The sequence below is a fragment of the Gorilla gorilla genome, chromosome 5 (assembly GCF_029281585.2).
Source record: "Gorilla gorilla gorilla isolate KB3781 chromosome 5, NHGRI_mGorGor1-v2.1_pri, whole genome shotgun sequence".
Taxonomy (NCBI): Eukaryota; Metazoa; Chordata; class Mammalia; order Primates; family Hominidae; genus Gorilla; species Gorilla gorilla.
In genome coordinates this window covers 181,894,747-181,913,018 of record NC_073229.2, presented here as the reverse complement: position 1 = coordinate 181,913,018, position 18,272 = coordinate 181,894,747, and the positions used below count along the sequence as shown (strand labels likewise).

Here is an 18,272-nt window from a genome sequence, read left to right as displayed (position 1 = left end):
AGGTGGTTCAGAAAACCAAAAATGGCTACATAGAATGGACCTATTCCATTTTCTATACATGCATGCAGCGTGACAATAAAGATGGCTCAAAGACATCACAGTGCAAGAACTCTGCAGGCCCTTTCAGCATGAATTATTTTGTGACCTGTGAATTGCCTTCATTCCAAATAAAACTTGTGTGCTTTTCTTTTTCCTATCTTCTTTTCTTTTATATAAAATGGCAACTCTTTCTCAGGAGTAATAGCCTTTTTCCATAAATGCAAATCACTTGGGTTACTTGTATCATTGGTCAATGTGTCTTGTCTTTAATATGGTTATAAGGAGCAAGGCCATGGCTTTGAACTTGAGTAGCTTTAGCTGTTAGATTTATGGTCTGGAAAGAAGCCAGGAGAGGAGTTGCTGTGTCCCCCATGGCTGCCTCCATAGTGACACACTCCCTAAGTCCAGAGCCAGTTCGTTCCCTTCTAGGTGACCAATGAAAGTGAACAAAGTGGTCATTTTCTTAATTTCATTCTGATCAGTGTCTAGGAAGGATGATGACCTACATGATCTCAGCCTAGACTGTAAGCCGATTTCTCCTCCTCATTTTCTGATACCTTTACTAGGACCTCAAGTTGCACTTCTGGGACTGAGTGACACGTTAACACAGAAGGAAGCCCAGAAGACGCCCGACAGAACCTTCTCCCTGAGCGTCCCCTCCCCTCTCCCTACTTCCGATCGACTGTTGCACGGCAAACTGCAAACGTAGAGCAAATTCCACTAAGATGGTGTCAAAAAGAGATAATTAAAGAAAATAAATGATGGAAAACTCGCCTCTTACCTAAGAAATCATTCTGTAAATATCTCCCAGTTCAAAGATTTGACTTTTGGTTGTCTGGGGACCATTCCTCGCTAGGGACATTTCAAGAAAAACTCTCCCCATTTGGATGATTTTGTTTTCATTTATGCTATTAAGGATAACTGTACGCAGATCCAAAATAACAGAGGACGTCATTTTATTGGCTGTCCACGGGAAGTTTCATCACACACGGAGGTGAAGACTGTGGGGGTTGTGGCACACAATACCTCAACACGAGACCTCATCGAGCGGCCAAACAGAAGGTGAAGTGACACCCGACACGACGGAACCCCAGCCGCCCTCTGCAGCCCCGGTGCCACCTCTCCACAGACGCCTCAGCCCAGTAAGCTGAGTGATGACACTGTCCATTAGTCTCGGTTCGTTGCACTGTCTTCCAACAAAACGGCACTTGAAAATTCACAAAATTAAAAAAAGAAAAAGAAAGCAGCACTTCCTTGGAAATAGCAACACCACTGTAACACAGACGGCAGCGTGGCATGCAGATCCACACCTGGTCGGTTTTTTCCCTTTAGGATTTTTTTTTTTTTTTTAATTAACAAATGGAATGGCAGGTCTGTTTCAAATATTAGTAGCATAACATGTAAGTGCAATTGCAGTCTGGCCATAAGCGTCAGAAGCCTTCCGTGTGTCTGTCACAAGGGCGGGCAGACACACTCCGATTCCACCCCTAGAGGGTCACCAAAAGAAAGCAGCCGCTTCTCTATTTCCATTGTTGTCAAAGCACTCAGGTTGGGGAAGAAAATTCAAATGAAACCAAGCTCTTAGCATCCGGGGCCAGCCACCCTGTGCCATCCTAAGTGGTCTCTGTACCCCAGACCTGGGGCTGTCATCTCCACCGTGGCATTGGCTGGGAAAGTCGCTGTGGGACACACCCCTCCGCTCACTCCTGCTGCCCGTGGAGGAGCCTCTGGTGCCCCCCGGCCCGGGGCCACGTGGGTCACACGGAGCTGAGCTTCACCAGGCCGCGCACAGAGTCCTCGTGCAGGGAGTCCTGGCTGGCCAGGCCCAGCACGTGCATGGTGCGGCTGTGTGCCAGGGGGCTGCCCGCCGCCAGTAGCCTGGGGGGCGAGGGCGCCTCATCGGGCGTCAAGAACTGGTGGCCCATGTGCTCATCTTTCCGGGGCATCACGTCCGCGAGCGTGGCCTCGGCGAGGTTGGGCATGGAGGCGGGCGGTGTGGGCGGGCCCAGTGTGAGGCTGGCGCAGGGCGTGCCCAGGCCAGGCTTCCCGGGCAGGTGCAGCTCGTCGCTGGTGAGGCTGGGCTCGCTCTGCAGCAGGGGCGTGGCCGCGGCCTGCAAAACGAATTTGGTGCTCTGAATGCACTGGTCTTGGTCGCACTGGAGAGCGGGAGGCGCCAGCAAAGAGAAGGTGGAGAGGAGGGGGCAGAGGTGGGGAGGGACAGGGATGGGGACAGGGCACGGGCGGGGAGGGTGGGGTGCGAGAAGAGAGAAACCGTTAGTGACACCTCAGTCAGCCAGGCAGGGAGCGCCTACAGTGGCCCAGGTGCATTGGGAGAGACACCCAGCGCCTGGTGCTGCAACCGCCTCTGCTCAAATGAAGTCACCACGGGTGCCCAGTCATAACATGCAGCCACTGGTTATGAAGCCAGTGGCCTTGGTTCCCAATTTAAAGGACATAATTAAAAAATCTCTTGGACAGAGTCACAGGCCATCTACAGCAGTGGGTGGCTGTTTCTTGTAAGCTGAAAACCAGTTTTTAAACCACATTGTTTTAAAAATACAGGAGTTGTACACCCATGTTCATAGCAATGTTATTGATAGTAAGTCAAAAGTCAAAAGTGACTCAAGTGTCCACTGATGGACGACAGCAGGGACAAGGTGCGGTGTAGACACACAGTGTTACTGATTCAGCCTTAAAAAGGAAGTGCATTCGGACACATCCACGAGATGGGTGGACCTTGAGGAAAGCATGCTAAGTGAAACAAGCCAGTCACAAAAAGACGAATAACTGTGTGATTCCACTCATACAAGGTCCCTGGAGGGTCATGTTCTTAGAGAGAAGGAAGAATGGTGGCTGCTGGGGCGGAAGGAAGAGGGAGCTGGTGTTTAAGGCATGCAGAGTTCCAGCCATGGAAGATGAAGAAGCCCTGGAGATGGGTGGTAGTGGTGGTTGCAGAACAACATCAACGGACTTAATACTACTGAACTTATACTTACAAATGGTTAAAGTGGCAAATATTATGCCATGTCTATTTTACCACCAAAAAAAGAAAAGACTGTTTGGTAAAAGCCTAGAATTCCCCACTGCTAAATTTCCAACAGCTTCAAGAGCCATTCCCGAAGCCTCTGTGGTCTGAGAATGCCCACATTTGAGAAGACGTTTCCTATTCTTCCACGCGTTCTTAAGTCACATGACATCTGCCTCGTGTCCTCTGTTTCCCTTCGCTCACTGGGCAAAGAAGATAGTGTAAGCACATTTCCAGCCTATGCGATGGGCACCCCTGATAGCTCTGCAAAGCCTCTTCGTGAACTATGGGCAAGTTTCAGAACAGCTAGAAGAGACTTAACAGGACTTAGAATCTTCAACTTAAGCCTGTGTGGTACCTTCTCAGTGAGATTCAGGAGCAGTGTTTTGATGGGAAGGAGGAGGAACAGGCATGGATACTAGGTGAGCAAATCGGGACTCTGTGCTCAAGCTATAAAGTGGCTGCTCCACTTCACTTCTGCAGGAGTTCTTAGAATGAGCCTGTTCCCCTCTTCACAAATGAAGACCCTAGGGCACAGATGGGTTGGACAGCTCGATCAAGACCTTACAGATGAAAGTAAGGGATGGATCTAGGATTTGGAGCTGGGGTAGACCTCCTTCCACGATTCCACATTGGACACAGCAGATGCTTAATAAATGTTATTTGGCTTATTATCTCCTCCTCTTTATCAGAAGGCTAGAGTTACTGAAGAACCACTTACCAATGGCTTTGTGATTTAGGTGCTCTGACCTCTTCCTGATAAGAGACTTGCACAGAGCTGCCATTGCTCATACCCCTGCAGCCACAGAGCGGTGCAGAGCCAACATGCACAATGCAGCCTTGAGGGAAGGGAGGAAGTTCACCCAAAGCTGCTGATCCTAAGGCACTTATTTCATGCAGTGCACACTTCCTTCCCAGCCTCATGGGTTTCTTTCTAAAATCACAAGTAGTAGGCCACCCCCGAGCCACCCTCCAGCCTAGAAGAGAAGGTTGAGGGGCTGCAGTCTTCAAGAATGTGCAGGCTTTAGATGCTCAAAGATTAGGTCCTAGGCAAGAGTAAAGCTCATAGTGGAGCTATGAAGAGGGCAAGCAAGTCTCACGGAAGATCCTTGCTTTTCTGTGGCTTTAGCCTGGACAGTGCAATTGCAAAACACTGAGAAGCTGGGGAAGGCTTGGGAAAGAAAGGTGCCAAAGTGCGGGGGAGGGGAGGGGAGTGGGGTTATTTGGAGGAAAGGAAAGGCCATTAGAAACTACTTGGAAGGGGGCCGGGCGCAGTGGCTCATGCCTATAATCCCAGCACTTTGGGGGGCTAAGGCAGGCAGGATCACCTGAGCTCAGGAGTTCGAGACCAGCTTGGGCAACATGGCAAAACCGCATCTCTACAAAAAATACAAAAATTAGCTGGGCATTGTGGCACACAAATGTAGTCCCAGCTTCTCAGGAGGCTGAGGTAGGAGAATCATTTGAGTCCAGAAGGCAGAGGTTCCAGTGAGCTGAGATCACATCACTGTACTCCAGCCTGGGCGACAGAGCAAGACCTTGTCTCTAAATAAATAAATAAATAAAAAGTACTTGGAAGGGGCTGACTGTGAAGTGTTAACAATCCTTTAACGCATTCATTTTTCCACTCATCACCACAATCATTTGTGCCACAGCGGTGCTTCTCCAAGCTGTCAGGTGGGCAACAGAGTAGCTTTCTCTGCTCTTGCAGGGAATTTCAGCTCAGGGTGCAGGTCCCTTCCAGTGGGGGCTACTGAGCAGGAGGGTGTCAGGCTGCAGACAGCTGTGGCCTGTGTAGGCTGCGGGCGCTCTCCCATGCTGTCAGCTCTGCTCAGGACATGGGCTCAGTCTTGACAGGGCAGAGGCGGAGGCAGAGCAGCCTCATTGATTAAACATTCGTCTTCTGGAAACTATACCAGGGTTTGGACAGACTGTGCTTTGCAAAGAATCTTTTATGAACATCACCATTTCGTATTCTTACTGACAGAGGCAGCTGAGCCGCAGCAGCACTCCCATTTCCTGTAACTCCGCACAGCCTCCAGCAGGCCGGGCCTGGGAATGAGCCCAGGGCAGAGCTGCCGCTTCAGAGAGCTCGGCTGGCAAGCCAGCGCCCTTGCTGGACCTAGGCATCTTGTTTTCAAGCTTCCCCTCTGGAGCCCTCACTCATCCTAATGCTTTCTGTCCACACAATAACCCTGGCTCTAAGGAACAAGGAAATTGCAAATTAGATTTGCTTGTCTCTGTTGACCTGAAGAAAGCCTTTTCTACTGAAGACTAATTGGCAAATTCTGTTTTAGGGTTCAGCCCAAGTATTTCTGACTGACTCTCACAGACGCACAGAAAAATATGTTCGAGGGTGGAGCTGGAGGCGACGGTCAAGGTCACACAGTAGGAGCCTGAGGGCAGAGGCGGGCTCCTCTCCTCCCAACCCTCTCTGTCTCTTTCACCTTCCCTCTGGGAAGAGGTGGGCTCGCCTCAACCCTCTGTTTCTTTCAACTTTCCTCTCTGGGGAGAGGTGGGCTCTCCTCCACTCTCTGTCTCCCCCCCCCCCCCCCTTGTGCATTCTTCTACTTTGCACTACTCCATCAGCTGCTGGCCCTTTTCCTCTCCCCTGATCACCTCTCTGCCACCTAAGCCTGCAAAGAGCTCCTGCACACCCATGAGAACCTTCTCGGATAAGGTGGCTGTCAGCAGTGGTCGGTTAAGCTCCTGAGAGACTGTGTTCCCTGTTGGGGTTGATGCAGAGTTGGGTGCACCTTCGGAGACTTCCATTTGCAAACATCCCTTTGCTAACTTAAAGATAACAGCCCTAGAGGTGGCTTTACTGGGAAGCTAATGATGCTTCAGGCTCCTTTACTTACACAGCCTCTTTCCAAGGCCTCGTTCTCTGCATATTGTTTGTTTTTTCTTAAAAGAGGTCTCCCATGGCATGGTTCAGACCACTCCAAACCTGGCCCACTCCAGCACATACCTACTGGTGCTTTGCCATGCTGTACCTACGACTCGTTAAGAACTGTAGCAAACACTGTGGGCCTCACTGGGCAGGACCTTGTTGGAAATGCTCTTGAGTTTGTCAAGGGTAAAGCTTAAGGACTTGAAGAAGGTGTGAAATAATATTTGTGAAAGAAAAAGTTTAGCCTAAGCCGTTTAATTTTTGTTTTGTTTTGTTTTTTTGAGATGGAGTCTCACTCTGTCACCCAGGCTGGAGTGCAGTGGCACGATCTTGGCTCACTGCAGCCTCTGCCTCCCGGGTTCAAACAATTCTCCTACCTCAGCCTCCTGAGTAGCTGGGACTACAGGCACGCACCACCACGCCTGGCTAATTTTTGTATTTTTTTTTTTTTAGTGGAGATGGGGGTTTTACCGTGTTGGCCAGGCTGGTCTCAAACTCCTGACCTCAAGTGATCTGCCTTCCTCGGCCTCCCAAAGTGCTGGGATTACAGGTGTGAGCCACCGTGCCTAGCCCGTAAGCCATTTAATTTAAAAAATCTATATAGAAGTCACTCAGAAATGTTTTCCAAATGACTCTTTGGAACCCTGACTTATCTGATGATAAGCACCTCTTCTACACAGATTTGTTTAAACATCTTAAAAGATGACTGTCTATCTAAGTCTAGCTATGGGTGTTTCCCCTGATAGAGGGACTGCTTTTGTAGTAATAATGAACCTACTCTCTGTGCCCTCCCCAGCTTTCCTGCTGGGGTGATAGCAAGGGGCAGGGGCACTGGCACCAGGCACCTAAGTATCTAAGTCCTGCGTGTAGTTCACAGCTTTGAAAACACTTTGCCACATTCAAACTGATTTCCATTTAGAAGGCAAATCTCAGTTGGGGCACACCGGGACCAGGCTCTGTTCTGCAGGGTGTCACCCATCTAAATCTACTGTTGGCTCAGAAGAGAGCACTGGCGTGGACAGAGCAGAATTTTGTCAGATTCCAACCAAGGGTAGTGCAATGACTCTACTGACTGGAATTTACAATTCTCATTAAACGCTCTCAAAACGTCGCCTGTTTTGAACATATGCTTCTTAGAAAAAACTCAGATATCAAATGACTCAGGGATACCTGATTTTTTTAAAAGAGCTTTTCCTAATTTTCCACTCTGCCAGAATTCCAAGGACGATGGGTTCATAAACCTTCATGGCTGTGATTCTCATTTGAGAAAGTCATGGGGGAAAATGGCCAATATTTTCAGGGTTACTGTGGAGATGGCCATGACAAATATTCTTACACTTCCCTCTCTTTTTTTTTTTTTTTAAACCTTTGCTTCTAATTCTTATTTGCCCATTTCTTGTTGACTTTTCTACTTAACTTTCTTGCTCTCTGGACTCACCAACTCTCTTCCCCTCTATCCTTTTTCCCCATTGATTTCTCTCCCACTTCTCCTTTTTCCGTCTTCTCTTTTTCTTCTTTGTTTCTTCCTTTCTACCTCTCTCTTTTTTACTTTGAACCCTTTTCCCTCCACTAGCCAGCCTTCCTGGCTTTTCATTTGAGGATCCTTTTACCTTCCACCAGTAGAGGGAGACATCACCGCTCGCTTTTTCTCTCTTACAATTTGGTGGCTGTGCATACATCCCGGCTAACACCAAGAAGCCGTTGGTTATGTTTGAATTGATCTAACCAGTTATATAATCCTAAGGAAAAACAGCTGACCACTTAGATATCTGACAGTGATAGTCCATCTACTCTGAACAGAAAACTGAGATACTCATGTTTTTATTCCAAAACAACCTTTTAAAAGTTCATATGTATCAAATATTAGGTTGAATCATATGACATTACCAATTTTTAAGGTCAAAAATTGGCCGAATGCTGGATACTAATAGAATAGAATTTTGATTTCTTGTAAGAGTGTCTATGAAAAGACCTTTCTGCTGGCAGCATAAAAATCCCACTGTCTGGAGTGCTGGAGCTTTTGCTGTCATTGCAGTAAGTCACTGTGACAGCTGATTTACTGCCCAAATGAAGTGTCGGCATTTAACTTGCAAAGAAGTTTATGGCTTCAGATGTCTGGAAGTCATACACATTAGCACTTAATGTTACAATTTAAAAATGCCATAGAGATCATTCCTGTTTCTGCAGATTCTCAAATAAAATTGCTCATGTAGGAATACATTTTATTTTACCCTAGCTGACGTCTTGTCTGAAAAAACCGAGTGTACAGATGCTACTAAAAGCAAAACTAGGAGCTTTCTAGATGGTCTGTGTACAAATTAAGAATGAGTGAAATTATTTATTTCTTTTGCTCCAATTCTGTCAAAAGCATTAGAGTTAGCATTATTTCTGCTTGGCTGTGAAGCTCTGTTCTGGGGTCTTATGAATGCTTATTAACAGTTACAGAAACACCACAATCTTCTAAGGTCCACCTAAAATGCAGGTGCAGGTTGGAAGGAGAGCTTTTTTGTATTCTTTTATTTAACATTATCATTTACGTTTGCCTAAGTTATTTTTTTTCCTACTACATTTGATTTTTCAGATTACATGGAGAGTTCTTCTGCAATATTAGCTTAATAAATCATGCAACTGCTGGTTTAATCTTGTTTTGATACTGGATTGGGGTATTTAAAATGTTAGGTTAAGTAAATACAGTAAATGATTTTCTAAAAACAAAATTGTAGCAATTATGTACCATGTTACTATCTTTGCATTTAGCATGCGATCCCAAAGGACCTTTGTAGCAACAAGTGCCAGATATAAGCATAAATGATGACACCAATGCTATACAAAAGTTAAATTATTTGACAATCAAATGAAGTGTGCACACTAAAAAGTGGATCGTAACTGGATGTCGTGAGTATGTCATGCATATACATTGTTCTAGATAGAACTTCAATGTTAGCTCATCATAAAAGCCAATAATGAGGGAAGCAGGAATAATGAAAATGTGGTCCTCAGCTGGCTCTGGGTTATCTGCACATACTTCCAGTATGGGTCCTTGGAATTTCATAGGAGTTCAGATGGCAAGAGACACCTGTGGTCACACCCATCATCTTATTGCTTTAGATGTCACATTGTTGCTTCCCTAACATTTTCTTCCTTGAGAATTTATAGTAGAGAGAAAATCTCCTAGGCACTGAATAACCACCCCCATCCCCCCCACTCGTGAGAGAGGATACGCTAACACTGAATTTTCCCATTTTTGAGATAATAAATAAGACCTCATTAGGTACTCTGATGCCAGCTTTCTATCAATATTTATCTAATTTTTGTGACCTGCAATATCAGGGTGCTTATCTAGACGTAAAATTATAAAGCATTTATCTCTAATTTCTAAAGTATTGCATATTTCCTTAGGAGTACGTCTTCTATCATTCAAGAAATACCTTTCTTATCCGGATACTGGTCCTAAAATAAGATGGCAGGCAAAAGTTTGACCAAAGATACCTGGGGCCTCTTTCCCACCAGCCTTTCTCTCCCCTGCAAATGAACATGCTGAGTCTGATGCTAAATCTGTCTCCAGAGGCTCCTCCTTCAAAGTAAACGCTGGAAACAGCTTTAGGTCAGAGTAGTCACACCCCACGGCTAATCCAGTGTTTACTGTTGGTAGAGTGGGTAGCAGACAACCCATGTCTGGAACATATGGCAACATGGGTTGTAACATGTCCTCTAATTATAGAGACAAAGCTTCTCTTCTACTCCCAGGAATGATGCAGAACTGATACTGGACCAGCATTCAGCCTGTATATAAGGGAGTATATGAAACTGGCCAAAGTACAGGAGGCAAATGGTTTCCAGTAGTGCACCACAGGCAATGCAAGATTGTAATCCCTGAGGGAAGGGAAACTCACAAGGTAAGCCCCACAACCAACCAGTTCTTTTCTTGGGGAAAGTTCCCCAACCATTACACAGAGCTGGAGTCTGAGCAGACCATAGTCATTCAGCTACAGAGAAAACAGAGGTCAGAGTGCGAGAAAGCTAAAGTGGCTGGATCTCCAGGGCAAGAAACTGGAGAAGAGGATGCCGTTCTGGTCCGTTCAGGAGGACCAGAAGTCCTAGTGGGGGTTCCAAGGGCTGTAGGCAAGGGCTGTGCTGGGCATGTGCAGGGTGAGAATCCCCTGCCCCAAGGCTTATAAGATAGCAGCTGCAATGTGGCTGGAAGAGAAATAGAGATACCCGAGGTTGAGAAAAGTAGTGCATTAGGGCCACTGAGGTCATGAACACCTCCAACACATTGTTCACATCCCCAGGATCCCAAAGACATCAGAAAGGCCGTGCCTTAGGAGTAAGAATCATGCCCTAAAGTAAGACCCTAGACCCACCCTAACAAAGCTTGAAACCAAACAATCTTCAGAGAAGACAGAATTTGGAGGCTGAGTTCCAACAAATTAAAAAAGTCTGGAAACCACTTTGAACTTTCCACAGATCTGTACTAACAAAACATAATACAAACCCACACACGTTCAAGGTGACTAGCCAGTAACTGAACTGCTTGCTGTAACAGGGGCAACACTCTTTGATGTAAGATAACAAAATCCAGAGTCTCTATACCACATATCTAAAATGTCCTGTAGTCAATAAAATATTAATAGACATACAAAGAAATGGGAAAATATGATAGAACCAAATCAAAATTTTACAACTAAAAAGGACAATAAGCAAAATGAAAAATTATCTGGATGAGGTAAGCAGTAGATTGGATATGGCAGAAGAATCAGTGAACATGAAGAGAGATCCAAAGAAATTATCCAGTCTGAAGAGCTGAGAGAGAGATATTGAAGGAAAAAGCACAGAGCCTCAGGGACTTATCCTCTGGGCAGATTTTCACAGGGGAGCGTGGGTAAGGATAATGGGTTGTGGGGACTGAAAGGGTGTGCTTGAAAATCACTTTACACACAGTCACCCCTGTAGATGTTTCTTTATTGATGTGCATAGCATAGGGTTAAAAGCATGGGCTCTGGGGTCAAATTAGGACGTTTCTGTTAGAAAATTGTACTTAAGCTCTCCCTCCTCCGGTTTTGTTAATCTATAAAATGGAGATAATATTAGTAGCAGGCTCAGAGGCGTGCTGTGAGGGTTAGCAGAAGTTATGTACGTGGAAGGCTTGGAACAGCACGTGGTATGTCCATGTGGTATAGTCTGGGAAGTGGTGAGCCCCGTGTCGGTGTGAAGGTGGATGAACTGCAAAGAGGAGAGTCGGGAAAGAGCATCGGGCCTCATGTTCTGTTTAGCGCCAGCTCTGCTTGCGTGCTTTCCACAGTCCTGTGAGCACGGTCCCTACACCACAGAAGCCCATAAAGAACCAAAGCAACAGAAAGGCCTGTTCGCCAGGTGCCTGAATGGCCGGTAAATGTACAGTCCAGTGGAACATTATCTGCTGGTGATATTAGCCTGTTGATGAGACACAATGGGCTCAAAGCCCTGATGACAGAGAAGAGTCTGCTAGAGGGGACCTCCACTGGGCAGGACCCTGAAGGCCGATGTTCAGCCCTTGCCACCAATGCTGAAGTCCTCTGTCCACCATTGTTAGGAGATGCTCCCTGTCCCAAGTCTGACATCTCTGGGTGGGGACTCCTGCGCACTAGGAGCTCTGCATCCTGGGCTGTTCCCTCTTGGATTGAGTAGAGTCTGAATCCCAGGCCCACTCTCTGGTCCTAGTTGTGACCTGTGGGGCCACACAGAACACAACTCATCCTCTCCTGCCGATGTTCTCATGGCGCTTGGGGCACTCCCAGGGGGGTAGAAGCCTTGAGACCAAAAGGACTTCTTCCAGAAGCAACCTGGGTTTCTCACAGCAAAGGCAGTGTAGGGAGGGCATGGGACTCCAAGCTAATTAGACTTTTAAATTTATCCATCTATGAGCAACTTACTTTGTAATTGGTAACGATTTCCATGTAATCATATGTGTGCTTGGGGATTCTGATGAAGTAAGAAAAACCCAACCTACAAATCATTTCTAAATTGTCATAAAATTTTCATGAGTGCTAAATTTAACAATTAATGAAGTTAACATATTCATGTGTCTCACAGACATTACACATTTATCAATTTTGATTTTGCAGTTTTCTTTTCATGTTTTAGAGCTTGTAATTTTTTTTCCAGGTCTTAAAATTTTTTATAGTTCCTGGAAAAGTGCATAGGCACTTGCCTACAGTGTCTGATGGCTTGAATGACCATGACATCTGTCTCTGGGTTCACAGATTAATTTCATCCCACCATGGCCATAACTTCAAGGAACCATGACATGTCACTACATCAAAGAGAACTCCTTCCCTCTAGCTCCTAGTTCCACATCCAGGGTGGAGGTCTTTGGAGATGTGGCAAAATTGGAGGACGGAAGGAATGAGGAAAAGAAGTTGGAACAAATTAATATTTGTTATGAGCCTCCTGTGTGCAAGCCCCTGTGAGGGGAATTTGCACATACATTCAACTGAACGTTTAAAAACCACCTCCAGGCCGGGCGCCAGGGCTCACGCCTGTAATCCCAGCACTTTGGGAGGCCAGGGCGAGCGGATTACTTGAGGTCAGGAGGTCAAGACCAGCCTGGCCAACATGGTGAAACCCTGTCTGTACTAAAAATACAAAAATTAGCCAGACATGGTGGTGTGCACCTGTAATCCCAGCCATGTGGGGGTCTGAGGCAGGAGAATCGCTTGAACCCGGGAGGTCAAGAGTGCAGTGAGCAGAGATCGTGCTACCGCACTACAGCCTGGGCGACAGAGTGAGACTCTGTCTCAAAAAAATAATAAAATAAAATAAAGGGGTAAGTTAGAAAATGTATGTCTCAGTGCTCTGTAAATTGCAAAGCTCTATATAAATTTAATTCTCTGTCTTTATTAATTTGCAATCTGGTGTGCCATGTCTGGGGACAATAACTCCTTCATTACTCCATGCACAGAGTTCTGATTTGGGGTCCTAGCTTATGCTTTTCCAAGATTAGCCAGGCATGGTGGTGCATGCCTGCAGTCCAGCTACCTGGGGGGATGAGGCAGGAGAACTGCTTGAGCCCAGGAGGCAGATGTGGCAGTGAGCCAAGATTGCACCACTGCACTCCAGCCAGGGCGACACAGCGAGACTCCGTCTCAAAAAAACAAAACAAAAAAAGCACCTCCAGTTTATTAGGTCATAAACTGGTAATGGCAAGAGGAAATAGAATCTCAGTCAATCCTCACCACAGGCCAGGGAGGTGAAACTCAGTATAACTTTCTTCATTTTACAGTTGAGGAATTTAAGGCTCTTGGAATTAAGTGACTTGCCCAAGATCACCCAGCCCCAAAGCGTCAGGGCCAGCAAAGGTCAGAGGCAGCCCAGGTGCTCTGACCCCACAGCTGTTCTCTGCCACTCCCCACTGCATAAGCTATTTGCAAAGCTTTTCCTTCCATTATCTTTCAGGATTATCTTATTCTGTTGTTCTTACTGGTGTCCAATTAAACCAAGAAGAAATTTCCCTTGAATTGGTGGGGACACAGCTGGCAGAGGTGGGCACAGAGAAAGGAAAATATAATGAATGCTGATTTCAAAAAATAATCTTCCAGCATGTAAGATGAAATTGGATTAGTATCTCAGATGACAAACATGAGTAAGTCTTACAGGTTTTTTACAGGCTAGCTGACAAAACGGATTCACGTCTCCACTGTTTCCAAGTAACTTTCTACCAACCAGGCCATTTCTCCAGCAACACAGGGAGCAAACCTTCCCTGAGTGTTCCATCCAGCTACCTACTGGGCCGCTCCCCACCACCCCCAGGTATCCATGGGCACCCACATTCCACATGCCTAAGTCAACTTCCCCCAACTTGCACCCCCTCTTGAAACACCAGGAAGCTTCGCCCCACACATGCCTGTGCTTTGTTGGCTTGAAACATCCCTTCCACCTTTGGGTGGCGAATTCTCAGATGTTGTGTCCTCCAGGAAGCTTTGCCTGAAACCTAACTGCTCTTTGTCAAAGCTCCCCCGCCCCTCCCCCAACGGTCTGTCACATTGTAGCACATTCTGTTCAAATCCTCCATATACCCATTTCTCTGAATAGACCATGTATTACTTGAATGAAACTGACCTAAGGTTTTTCGAGATAAAAGAAACTTATTTGTGCCAAAGCAAATAATGGCTCAAAATCATTCCATTTAACCGAAACTTTTGGAGAGAACAAGAGAGTTTGAAGGCTGTGTCGATGGTTCTCAATCCTGGCTGCCAATTAAAGTCATCTCCAGGCCCATAGCACTACCAAGGCCTGGCTGCCCACCCTAGGATTCTGAGTTAACTGGATGCAGAGATCAGTACTGTGATTCTAATGAGTGTCCTGGGCTGAGGAGCAACAGATTGTAATAAATTATCCCTCAGCTCCTAGACATAGGGCCAGGTCTGAAGAGGGTCAGCTGGTTCCAGCTTGAGGGCTTTTCAGATGGAAATATGACACGTAATAGAAACCATCCGGGGCCAGGCGCAGTGGTTCATGCCTGTAATCCCAGCACTTTGGGAGGCCAAGGCAGGTGGATCTCCTGAGGTCAGGAGTTTGAGACCAGCCTGGCCAACATGGTGAAATGCCATCTCTACTAAAAATACAAAAATTAGCCTGACGTGGTGGCGCACGCCTGCAATCCCAGCTATTCAGGAGGCTGAGACAGGAGAATCGCTTGAACTCGGGAGGTGGAGGTTGCAGTGAGCCGAGATTGTGCCACTGCACTCCAGCCTGGGCGAAAAGAGTGAGACTCCGTCTAAAAAGCAAAAAAAAAAAAAAAGAAAAAAGAAAGTAAGAAAGCACATGGGCCTTGCATCTCTAGCTGTGTGACTGTGAGCAAGTTACTCAACATATCCAAGTCTCAGTTTCATCCTTTGTAAAAGGAGGCTATCTTGCAGGTTGCTGTGGGGATTAAGTGAGGCAACTCTTGCAATGATAGTATCAATATTAGCAACGCTCTGTCCATTCTAAAGCGCTAAACCTCAGCAGAGACCCACCCGTCCACAGCATGGGTCTAGAGCAAATAAACTTGGTGCCGTTCTTAGAATGGCTTGAAGTTCAGCTTGCGATTCTGACCAATTCAGCACTAAAGGATTTGTGTATTTGTTTTCCCATCTGTCTAACTGGGGATTGGAACACAGGAACTTTTTTATTGATTTTGAGCTCTAACTATATCCAAAACAGGAAATAAGTAAAAAGGAAGATGATGGATTGCTTGGCAAGTTGCCAGACCACTTGCTCTTAGCGACAGTGCTGCAGGCTTTCCAAGGCGCAGAGGGTGGGTGCCCTGGATGTCTATCACTGCATCAGAGACCAGAAAACCGTAGGGCTTCGGGACCCTTTCGGCCAGGCACTGCTGGTCATGATGTGCTGGCTCAGTCTGTGATGGTCTTTGTTGCCTGGGATGTCTGTTACTAGCAGCTGAAGCAAATCAAAGGAGAGGAATGTCACAGTGGCCCCAGAGAATTTGTATTGTTGTCAGTCTTGAAATATTTCAGCCCATTTGTCCGTGTTTTGACAATTCCTGGAAATTAATTGGTATGTGTATTTCTCATGGCCCTAACATGACGCAAAGCGGGAGAAAGCAAAGCAACAGTGCGGGCCGGAGACCACGCTGGAACTCGCTCTGCTAGAGGTTCCCAGGTCTATCGGCTGGCATGTGCATTTCACAGAATGTTTAAAAAATACAAAATACCAATTTCTCCCCTTCAGGGCTTACTTCAAGTGCCTCTTGACTTTCACTGAAGTCTTTGACGGCTTCTTCTCTTCCCCTCCAGTTTTACAAATTATTCTCATTTTTAATTTAACTTTTTCAGTCCTTAAGCTTCCCTCCTTTCATCTATTTTCATAATAAAACAATATTGACAGATGAGAAAATGGTAACAAATTAGATAACTTAGATGAAATGGATAAATTCCTAGAAAGACACATACCACTGAGACTGACCCAAGGGAAAAATAAAAAATCTGAATAGACCTATAATAAGTAGAGTGAATTAGTAATCAAAACAATACCCATGGAGAAAGTTCAAGACTAAATGGCTTTCCTGGCAAATTGTTCCAAATCTTTAAAGATGAATTAACAGCAGTTCTTCACAAACTTTTCGAGACAGAAGAGTAAGAAGCACTTCTCAACTCCTTCCATGAAGCCGGTATTACCCCGATACCAACACCAGACAAAGACTTCACGAGAAAATAAAACTACAGACAATTCCCTTATGAATACAGACAGAACGATCCTTAACAAAATACTAGCAAACTGAATTTGGCAACATATAAAAAGGATTATATACCATGGCCAAGTGGGATTTATCCCATAAATTCAAGAAATAGGAGACAAATAAGAAAGGCAACACACACTCCTACTCTCAGGGAAGTTCTGGTATGACGGCCAGACTGCGCATAGCCCCCCAGCACACCCCCAATCCTGTGTCAAGTGCGGGCTTAGTCACTTTGGGGGCTGTTGGTCAGGGTGGGTGGGAGGAGAGGAGGAGCTGAGAGTCACGGTGTTTACCTTCTTCTGGGGTTTGGAGAGCTCCTTCCTGCATGTGTGGACTGAGATGTTGTCTCTGCCCTCCTAATCTCCTGGTGGAGCTGCAAGGATCAGAGACTCACAAAAGGCTCACAGCTAAAAGGGGGCTTTAGGTACAAATTAATCCCACCTCCTATTTTGCAGATGAGGAAAACTGAGGACCAGTGAGGCAAGAGTGACCTGCCAATCATCAGGGAACTAACTGGCAGGAGCCAGAATGGGAGCTCTCGTTCCCTGGTTCCCATCCTGGGCTCTTTCCCTCATGCCAGTCATCTCTATTGTTTTCTGGTTGCTCCAAGAGGGTACAGTTGAGCTCGCTCATCTTGCCACTCATGGGTCTCAGGGGGATAATAATAATAGCTGACACTTGAATAGTACTTTTCTTCTACTAGGCAAGGTTTTAAGTGCTTTACATGTCTTAACTTAATCCTCATAGAAACCCTACAAGGTAAGAATATCAATGTTCCCATTTTATAGATGAAAACACTGAGGCAGAGAGAGGTTAAGCAACTCATCAAGGTCATGCTTCTAGTAAGCGGTAGCAGTCTGGTCTCAACACAATGAATCCCCATCTCCAATGTTCCTCTTCCAGATGGGGATAAAAAGGCATCTTAAAGCCTGCTGGCTGACTCGAAAGCATTTAGCATGTGGAACGATGTCTCTGTACAGCTTTTATCACTGGCTGGAACATCCTGCTTAGGGGACTTGACTATACAATTCTGTGCTATTACCAAATCCGGAGTAGTGCTTATATGTGTATGACTCCCAGGATGTTGAGATTTCTTACAGTTTTGTCTCTGTTATGGAGGTGGTAGACCATGGTACTCACTGATGGAGGGCTTCTTTAGCATGGGGTCCATGGGCTTTAAAGGGAGACCTTGATCCTGAAATTTCATGCACATATCATGTGCCTGAGCCTAGACTCACTGGGCATGGATTCACTAGGGCTGTGACGCTGGAGTGTTTTTGTACCGTACAGCTCCCAGGTGCACGTGAGCCTTGTTCATTTCTTTATACCCAACAATGCTTTCAAGCCTTCCCCTGGAAGCTCTCTGGAAAGATCTGTGCATGCCTGAGTAAAGGAATGAATGGCCGTGTGCGGTGGCTTACACTTGTAATCTCAACACTTTGGGAGGCTGAGGCAGGTGGATCGCTTGAGGTCAGGAGTTCGAGACCAGCCTGGGCAACATGGCAAAACTGTCTCTACAAAAAATGCAAAAATTAGCTGGGCATGGTGGCGCATGCCTGTGGTCCCAGCTACTCAGGAGGCTGAGGTGGGAGGATCACCTTGAGACCAGGAGGTGAAGGTTGCAGTGAGCTGAGATTTCACCACTGCACTTCAGCCTGGGCGACAGAGTGAGACCCTGTCTTAAAAAAAATAATAATACTCTCTCCCCTTTGTGTGTACGGATGGCAAGAAGACGCTACAGGAGATGTGAAGCCACCTACACTCAGGTATGCATGGCAGAGAGTGCACTGTCACCCTGGGCAGGTGACCAGGGCCGCAGGTCATCACTCAATCCCACCATGATTCTGTATGCCATCAGCCTGAGGCCAGCAGTGAAGAGGCTCTGCTTCCAGGTCCAGAGCTCCTCCTGATCTGCCTGGTGCTCAGTGGCATGGTGACGTCGCATGCAGCTCTTTCCTGGGGTGTTCAGACTGTCTCATCCTCAGTCACAGCAGAGAACAGGAGGGCAAGGAGCCTTGGTTTTTTTTTTTTTTTTTTTTTTTTTTGGTATCTTCAAGCTTCCTGACACAGTGCTCAAGCCCACAGATGAACAGATG

General features: G+C 46.2%; 1 protein-coding gene across 5 annotated transcripts in view; it reads right to left on the bottom strand.

Moving 5' to 3' along the window:
• Positions 1-978: 978 nt before the first annotated feature.
• Positions 979-18,272, bottom strand: part of ZDHHC14 (zDHHC palmitoyltransferase 14) — a 300,501-nt gene continuing 283,207 nt past the window's right edge. For 2 of the 5 annotated variants that reach the window (XM_004044877.5, XM_055390982.2), the window contains one exon: positions 979-2,150. In XM_004044877.5, the coding sequence (XP_004044925.1) occupies positions 1,797-2,150 (354 nt within the window). In that variant the 3' untranslated portion in view covers positions 979-1,796. Of the gene's footprint in view, positions 2,196-15,236; positions 15,378-18,272 lie in introns of those variants that run through there. The other 3 variants (XM_004044876.5, XM_019030001.4, XM_055390983.2) reach the window with 2 other exon arrangements.